This window comes from Astatotilapia calliptera, chromosome 23, assembly GCF_964374335.1.
Source record: "Astatotilapia calliptera chromosome 23, fAstCal68.1, whole genome shotgun sequence".
In the NCBI taxonomy this organism is placed as follows: Eukaryota; Metazoa; Chordata; class Actinopteri; order Cichliformes; family Cichlidae; genus Astatotilapia; species Astatotilapia calliptera.
This window is the reverse complement of record NC_137443.1, coordinates 3,741,671-3,750,621: the sequence shown is the minus strand read 5'-3', so window position 1 is coordinate 3,750,621 and position 8,951 is coordinate 3,741,671. Positions and strand designations below refer to the sequence as shown.

At 44.3% G+C, this 8,951-nt stretch overlaps 1 protein-coding gene across 6 annotated transcripts in view; it reads right to left on the bottom strand.

Moving 5' to 3' along the window:
- Positions 1-1,096: 1,096 nt before the first annotated feature.
- tle2a (TLE family member 2, transcriptional corepressor a) overlaps positions 1,097-8,951 on the bottom strand; it is a 35,071-nt gene continuing 27,216 nt past the window's right edge. For all 6 annotated transcript variants that reach the window (XM_026158523.2, XM_026158524.2, XM_026158525.2 and 3 more), the window contains exons 10-20: positions 8,365-8,409; positions 7,215-7,376; positions 6,783-6,909; positions 5,671-5,867; positions 5,254-5,333; positions 4,496-4,745; positions 3,968-4,215; positions 3,066-3,213; positions 2,826-2,976; positions 2,489-2,565; positions 1,097-2,250 (exon numbers count right to left, since the gene is read on the bottom strand). In XM_026158523.2, coding sequence (XP_026014308.2) covers positions 2,143-2,250; positions 2,489-2,565; positions 2,826-2,976; positions 3,066-3,213; positions 3,968-4,215; positions 4,496-4,745; positions 5,254-5,333; positions 5,671-5,867; positions 6,783-6,909; positions 7,215-7,376; positions 8,365-8,409 — 1,593 coding nt within the window. In that variant the 3' untranslated portion in view covers positions 1,097-2,142. The remainder of the gene's footprint in view (positions 2,251-2,488; positions 2,566-2,825; positions 2,977-3,065; positions 3,214-3,967; positions 4,216-4,495; positions 4,746-5,253; positions 5,334-5,670; positions 5,868-6,782; positions 6,910-7,214; positions 7,377-8,364; positions 8,410-8,951) is intronic.

The following is an 8,951-nucleotide window of genomic DNA, read 5'->3' as shown; positions in this document are numbered from 1 at the left end:
CGCTGACCCTATTTGATGTGTTGGAGGTTCTTCAGGATTCTAAATAAGTTGCACGCATCAAATAAAGCAGATACCCAGGCTCATTTGCACACATTTCCATATGTGTCAACGTTTAAAAAGATCCCAGTACTTTGGGCCTAAATTTGAAGTACAAAACCAAACAAATGCCTTCCAAAGCTGTGTTTAATTGGCAGTCCGCATTCTCATTTATCTCTATTCAGTCTGGCAGTGTCAGCTCAGTGATACAACTAATGCCCAGAGCAGGTGAGAAATCCATTTTCCCTGAACACTTTCCGTTCTGCTCTAGCTTTCTGCCGCACCGTACAAAAGCCATAACTTTGTGGCAAATCAATGCTGCGATCGCAGGCACTGAAGGGTTAAAACCTGCATTTCAATCCTGCTCAAACTGAAATTAAATGAAGCTAAATGCATCATTATCCACAAGTATGCCAACAACCCTACACTCCAGACAGGAGATAAATGCTTCACTTGTTTTGTTTTTCTTTCCTCAGGTTCTCTTCTCACGCAGTTAAAGCTTTGTCTTGGCAGAACAGTCACCACGACACCCATAATCACTGAAGAACTCCCTCTTGGGCATTATTGCAATAATAACCCATCCCACAGTTTATTGTGCTGCAGATCACCTTTGTCTCATCACACTACAAGCTCACTCTGCACAAAAAAGAAAGAAAAAAAAACCCACACAACTGTAAGACGGCATTATTTACTGAGAGCGCCAGTCACAAAGGAGCTGTGAATCAGAGCTCGCTCATGCTGTGGGTTTGAATCCCAAGACGCTTTCTCACATGTCTGAAGATGCAGACTGGAGAAACACCGTATTCCCTTAGAACAGTGTGTGCACCCTCATTCAGATCCCTCATTTTTTATATTTCTAAGATGCTTTCTGGCACCACGCTGAGAGCGCGCTTTTCTGGCTGTTAGGGTTTAAACAAATATTCAACAAATGGTTCATTTTAAATGTCCGAGCCAGACTTGCCGAGAGCCTGACTTGGGTTTGCAGTTAAACCCCCCCCCCAAAAAGCCAACAAATACACACACACACACTCCAAGAAAATTCACAGTCACAGATTACGTCTTTGGTTGCCTTTAGAGAACTTTATTTACATGTCCATATATAGCAAGGTTCAAGTTCATGATGCAGCTGTGAAACTACCTGTCTGTCTTTATGTGCCCTAACAAATACATTTAAAATAAAAAAAATTTAAAAAACACACTTAATGCAGAGTGAGTGTCAATGATGTCCCGATACTGGAGAGTACTTGTTTGAGTTTAGTCTTCCGTCTGATTTTGGTTTCTATCAAACATCTTCAGAACACGTTTGTCTTTGTTCTTTTGAAAGAAACAGGAGGAAAAAACCAGTAAAACAACAAAGACAATGTGAGTCTCAGGACACCTTAGAGGACCGAGCCTTGTTCTTGTCATGTATGCACTAGAGATGATACAATCGTGTTGCTGCTTAAACTTAACCAGGAGCAAAAGAAAATAGCTGGAACCTCACGCCACATCGTCTCGCCATCTGCCATGCATCTGCCGCCCCGAGGAGTGGCTTGGTGCTGTGGACAGAGCTGGACCGGACCGGGCCGAACGAGGCCAAGCTGACTCAGACTTGGACTTTGTACACAGCACAGAATATGGACCGGATTTTTCCATCAAGGGTTTTCTGAACCCTCCCCCACGTGTTCTCAGTCCCACACCTTTGTCTTTTGTTCCTCCACTCAATGCCATCTGACTGCTTGCGTAAAATTCAAAGGCTAAAAAAATATTTTTTTCCTAATTTCTTGTTCACTACAGAGGTTTCATTTTGTTTTTTTTAAAAAAAGGGACAAAAAAAGGAAACAAAAACAAAAAAGTTCTTTGGAGGAATCCCACAGTTGCGCAGCTATAGACTAACCAGCATTCTTAGAGCATTAAAATCAGTTTTTTTCTTTTTTCCAGAGATGTGACTTTGCCTCTTTTTGCTTCGCTTTCTTTTCTTTCACAAACATAACCAAAACGACAAAAGTACAAGTTGAGTGTCTCTTGCTTTCCATGCCACCAACGCTCTGTACAGTCAATGCTGCAGGAGGGAGCCTTGGCCCCGCCCCCTGATTATTAGTTTGCTTTTTTGGAGCCAATCGGAGTTCAGTACATAACTTCGTAGACTGTGGCTTTCTTGTCCCCGGAGCCAGTGACGATGAACTGGTCGTCGGGTGAAATGTCGCAGCTGAGAACCGACGAAGACTCCTTAGACTAAGCAAAAAGACAGAGACGACATCATCAGTGAATCAAAATGCAGAAATTCACAGCTGTTATTTAAAGGTACTTTTGTGTCCCCAAATTACCCTCTGATATTTGAAGAAGATGAGCAGGGAAATGAAAAAGCTTGTATTATTTTTAAAGCTTTGACAGCTCAATTGTTTCCAGACCAGAGATCAAAATTTCTCATCAGATCAGGCTGCGTGTCTTGCATTAAACTCTGGGGTTTTACCTGAAATATGCTGGATCCATAAGGTGTCCTCCATGCATTCAGGAGGTTATCTTTGCCTGTGCTCACGAACCATTTACCTACAGGAAAAAACACACACGGCCATCAGCAGATAAAGCCTCAGGGGAGGAGAGATATGGAGAAGCCTGAGAGGCTGCGAAGCAAAAGCAGAGAGAAGAGGCGAAAGGGAAAGGACAGCTTCTGTGTTCTAATGAGAGAAGCAAAAGATTTGTTCTGCTTCCCTCTGATTAGATACCCTCAGGTAGTGTGATGTAACCAATCCATCAATCTAATCGGTGTGTGTGTGTGTGTGTGTGTGTGTGTGTGTGTGCGTGCGTACCACAGTAGGCGAACTTGAGGGAGAGAACGCAGCTTTCGTGAAGGTGCAGCTGGTACTTGTCAGGTTTTGAGACATGCAGAACTTCCACGTTACTGCTCTCCATTCCCACAGCCAGCCACTCGCCTGTCGGACAGTAGCCCAGAGAGAAGATCTGGAGACAAAGAGGGAGGAAATGCGATGATGACAGATGTAAAGTGTTATTGGTAATGAGGTTTATGTGTATTAGACTTGTGTGTGCACCTGTGATGTGAAGTCATGCTGCTGCAGCTGGCGTCCCTCTCGGAGGTCCCAGCAGCGGACTGTGTTGTCCAGCCCTCCCGTCCACAGCTTGGTGCCGTCGTTGGAGATATCGATGCAGCTCGCTCCGTCCGTGTGGCCCTGGAACTGCCTGCAGGATAGACACAAGGTAGTCAACACAGCTAGACTAAACTACAACCAGAGAGACGTTCCTTAAGGTACACAGCCCTGACTGCATTTCATTTAAGTACATTTAATATTTAATCTTTACAATTTGTTGAAGTGAGCAATTTTTTTCTGCATTACTCAGCATTTCATACCACAAATAGACGAGAGAATTCAAGGCTACAGAGATTTTATTAATGTTTACTTAGCAAAATTAAGTTGCATTTAGCATCAAAAGCACAAATTTATAGTGTTTGTGTTACTTTTAAACATCTGAAACTTCCATAAGTGCAGACAAGTGTCTACACAGGTAAATCTGAAGATTGTATTTAAATAAAAACTGTCAAAAGCAGAATGCTGCACACGTGAATGTGGAAAACCACCAGTAAAACCCATTTAAAGACAGATAGGAAGGAAGACTGTAAGTCGTCACTCTGGCTAGAAGATAAATGCACAGCCTGAGCTCCAAACTTACAAAAAAGTCGTTGCTTTGGTGCCCCAAGTGCAGTTTTTCCTGGCGCTATGTCTATTTCATGACTGACAGCGCAGATTGTAAAATTACACCAATTCCTTATACTACTCTCCCTCTCTTCTCAACATCCCACTCGATACCTTTTCCATCAGTCTCTCGTCTCCCAACCTGAAAATAATCTGGCTATTTCCCACTCCCATCTGCTCTCCTCATCTGACTGCAGGAAACCGGTGAAGACGATGAATCAGCCACTTCCTCCTCCTCTTACCTAACCAGCGTCTGGTTGTGAAGGTCCCAGACGACGATGTTGCCGTCGCTGCAGCAGGAAAAGCAGACCTTGTTGTCGGGCGAGATGGCCAAGGCGTAGCAAGCGGGAGCGGACGACGTCAGCTCCGCCTTGATGCGAGGAGTAGGAGTGGCCAGATCCCAGATTGATAGCGTGCTGGCCTCTCCTCCGACAATCAAGGTTCGACCGTCAGAGAGCAGCTTGCAGGATCGGATGTAGTTATCCCTGTTCTGATTGAGCATCATAAAATGATAAATGCATCACTATAAAATCATACCGACAGATATATTCTGGGTAGTTCAACAATGTGATATAAATTAAAGCATGTGGTTACAGAAAAGTATAAAGATGCTGCAGGATTGATCTTGAAAAGGTGATTCATCATTCAAAGTGTGAAAAGCAAGCACATCAATTTCAGCAGTAAAATAACATTACTAGACACGAGATGGGCAGCAAGCTTTAAAACCGATCTGCACAGCATCCATCTATCTGTCCTCCTTTATTTCTCACCAGACAGTCCAGCTGGGCCATGGGGCTCTTGCTTCCTGGTTGGCTGATGTCCCACACCTTGACGCAGCCCTTCCCTCCGGTGTACACGTGACGCGTCGAGGTGCTGATGGTGACGGCGCACACCACCTCCCCGTGGCTCAGGGTGTGGATCTGACGGGCGTGACGAGGAATGCCCGGTCCGAGCAGGGCGTCGGGGGGAAAGGGCACGGGCTGCATCTGGCCGTCAGCGCTCACATGGAAGGAGTAGGCGCTGAGGGAAGAGAAAGAGATGGATAACAGATTCAGTGCTGCAGTAACCATACGTCAGGACAAGTTACTGTGACGGGCACCGTTCTATGTATGCAGTTTAAAAAAGCACACATGAAGCTCTTGTACTTTGGTCATATCTCTGTGTTTAAATTAAAACATCACAGAACACTCTGGCTATTCATCTGCTAAAGTAAGAAATATTACAAGAAATTGAAACGAGGCACACTGCTAACACTTTTAAAGACATTTCTCAAATGCTTTAAGGATGAACTCACTTACAAGCTCTTAATGCATGAACGCCACCTTTCTAATTTAAAATAAAATGCCTTGGTACATTTTGGCCTAACGAAGGTTTAAAATCTCAAAAGGCTTCAAAATCTCTAATTGTTCATCTTTTGTTTTCTTAAAGCTCTGTAACTGAACTCTGAGGACAAACTGAGCTTCCTAGTGCCGTTAATAGTGAACAGGAGAAGATCTGCATGATAGCAACCAAGGAAGAGGAAACTCACGGTTTCCCGGAGGCAGCAGACTGCAAGCTGGCAGGCAGCCCAGGGACCCTCATGTGTGGGTGTGGAGACTCATAGCCCACCTGGAAGAGTCAGAGATAAGTCAACATAGGGAAGAAAATAACACTGAAGACTATGAAGTAAAATAGATGGTTCATGGTAGAGGACAGAAGAGATCACAGTTAATTTGTTAAAATTGGTCAAACAGAGGCAGCGTAAATCTGAAAGATCAAAATAAAACGAGATGACATATATGATTTCTGAAGAGCAGAGCCTGTAGATTTTAAAAATGACAAAGCAGCTGCTCTCTTCTTTTCCATAAATATCCCTCTTTCTGCCCTCTGACTGGTTTATATGCTGAGGTATGACATATGACAGTGACACTGCAAAGACAAATTATGTGCAGAGCGTCGAGCTCACCACAGGGGACCGTCCATAGCCTGCGGCAGCTGCTGCCGCCGCCGCCGCAGCTCCATTCATTTGGGGGGAGACCAAGTGGAGACCAGCGCCATAGCCCGCAGCCCCGGGCAGGTCCCCATTCACCCCTGGAGGGGGTAGGCCAAAAGCCCCCGGTGGGTACGCTCCCTGCACCGCCAGGGGGTTTCTCAGACCGAGAGCTGAAGGGAAAAGAAGGGGCAGAAAAGATGATTTGTTTTGGATTAGTCAGGTGGCAAAATTACTGAATGAGACCTGAGCTTCATATTTAATTTTGATTTTTTTCACATAGCTTGGAATAACATACACATGTTATTAAGGTGACTCCCTCTGCAGAGTCTTTTAAAGCAAGCGACAGCTGTGACTGACAGGCTGTGAATAAGCTGCAACAAAAGGCTGGATGATATCAGCACTAGACCACTACTGACCCCTGCTGGCCAGCTTACCATCCTGCAGGGGGACGCAATGTACGTCTCTGTGCGCTCAAATTAGCATCCTCTACATCCCTCCATCTGCACGTGTAGGTGCACCTACGACGGCGCATGCATGCATACATAATAGTGTAGATGTGTGTGCGGACAGAAAACGGAGCAGAGGCTAACAGGTGACGTGAGAAAAGAGAAAAGAGATGATACACTGGAATAGATGGAGGCTCATTATGAAGCAGCTCACAGTCACAGTCCATCACCTCCCCTAATCTTTCCATTTAAAAAGTGAGGCACACAGAATATTTTTGCCCACAGCTGCTTATTAAGTCCAGATGGTGGTGGGTGGTGGGGAGCTGGCTGACACCCATACCAACTACTGCAGCCCGATGTTGCTAGAAACATTTCGTGTAACAAAGCCAATGTAACAGAGCTAAACGCTCGGCTCTGCAGATACAGATTCATATGTTTAATGGATCCTCTGAGCAGCATGTACGCACACTCCAAGAGGATTAGGAAATAGTACAACAAGAACTGCTCGTCCGCGGTGTCCTCGGCTGTCCGCCTCACACTTTATCTACAGTCTCCCTGAAGTCCAGTGAAGGGTTTTAGCAATAAAGCACAGGCTATGCGCCCTTTAGGGGAATTAAAGAAAGCTAAGGACGTTCTCACCGAGGGGGTCGACGCCAGGCTTGCCGGGGACAGGTCTGAACTGTGGGGGTCCGCTTGGTCCTGGGGTATTGGACTCCTGAGACATCGGGGTCCCTGGCTTCATACCTGGAGTGCTGGATTTCTCTCTCTTTTGGGGGAGAGTGGAACAGGAAAAAGAATGTTTTCAATCTGGGAGGACTTAGTAATAAAGGACAGAAGGAAAGAGACAGTGAGGAAGAAGGATGGGAAATAAAACACAAGATGACATTAAGAAAGACCAAGAGTGGACGGGACCATTGTGGGATGGGAGCATCCAACAAAATAACGTAGAGACAAACTATCAACCATGAAGAGAAAAGCTGAATAAAATGCACCCTACAGTAAATTAATATATTAATGGGGTTTCTTGCTTCACCTTGTCTCCATTTGAGATAAAACATTGTGTCTGTCTACCTGTGGGGGCTCTTTGCCACGGGACGGGGAGGTGGCACTGCTGGATGAGGCCAGGGAGGTGGGACTGGCCTGCGGGGGACCCTCTTTACGGGACGGGGGCATTTTGTCCAAACCATTTTCCCGGGATGAGTAGGACTGCACACTGCGGGGCGACGATGGATCCTGAGTTTGAAAACACAGAAGTTAGAAGTCATATCTTTCCCGACTTCAAACAGACACAAAAAAGCCAGGAAACAAAATAACGAAACCAATTTCTCTCGCTGTAATTCTTCTGCCAGTTCATAAGGTGAAAAATGTTTGGCTGACATGCTTTCCAGTGTAAATGACGTCCTCATCCTTTGCCCCATTGAGTAGGTAAAGTCAAATCGGTAAAGACGCGTCTTTTGCATTCACACCTTGCGAAACAAAGAATTTATTTTGGGCTTTTGAAGATAAAAGACGACCCGCGGGTTGAACAATCGCTGTGAAATCTTTGGTCATCGCTTCAATGGAGGTCCTACACCGAACGGTCGGAGCCTGCCATTGTAATGGCCTCGTAACCCAATTAAGCCTCACTGCTAGATATTTGAAGCGACTCATAAAACAACTGTGGCAGCAGAAGTCTTGTCTGTAAGATGTGTAAGATATATGACCCAACATGATAGATGCACAGATTTTATCTGTGTTATTTTTAGTGGAAACTAATTGCTTACATAAACTTGGAAGATCTACTTCTGCTGCTATTGTTTGTTTAATTCATTTTAAACTAACACAACATTTTTACAAGCCGATATAAGCTCATCGCCTTGCTTTGATGCTTATTCTTTTATTTGCATAATTTTAAGATAAAGAATAAATGTGCTGACTGTTTTTTTTGTTAATCTTTGCTGTAAATAAATTATTTTATTCCACTTTTTCATAACTTGAAGAAAAAAACCCACCTCTAATCAAGAGGCTTTTTAAAATGAGGACAGCTTGAACCACAGTGGCGTTTGTGTACCTATGTATTTTATAGCTCTGTGCTGCTAAATGAGGACAGGTGGAGGTGAAGGAGGGTGGAGAGGGATTAGTATAATTACTATTCACGTGTTCCTGCTGGGTATGTTTACATGATGTATGCAGATGAAAGCGGTCAAGTGAGGCAAACAGAGGCCAGCGGCCGCCTACTAACCTCATCTACTACCAAATTATCATCACTCTTATCCGCATCGCTGCCCTGAAAGAGAAAGAAGGTGAGATGAGACACTCTCGCTCTGCGGTCTGATGTATGCAGATTACATGTAGAAATATACAACACGCAAACAAGTTTCTCTGTGTGTAGTTTATTGCATTTGGAAAATTTTTGATTAATACCCGGTGAAGGTGAAGTTCAGTAAACGTGGACAATAAACGATAGAAATGTAATTAATTAGAGATTCTTAACTCGGACATGTGAAATCCTCTCAGGAACAGGCTTGTGTTTTTATTTTAGGTCTTGAACACGTTGATAATTCTGAACTTCGGGATAAGAGGAGGCATTTATCTCTCACTAAAACAAATCCTCTCAAGGTCTGATATATCTGATCTCTCACAATTACTCCAGCAGCAAAGTAAGCACAGCAGAAAGTGAAACTATTTCAATTACTTTGGAAGAAAGAGCAGCTTTTAAAAGTCTGCTGGCCTCTCGCTACGCAGACACCACCAGTCTTATCTGACGAGGCAGAGTTGGATGGAACTTTCTTACAGTTGCTCAAACATTTAAGAGCGCTATGAAAACGT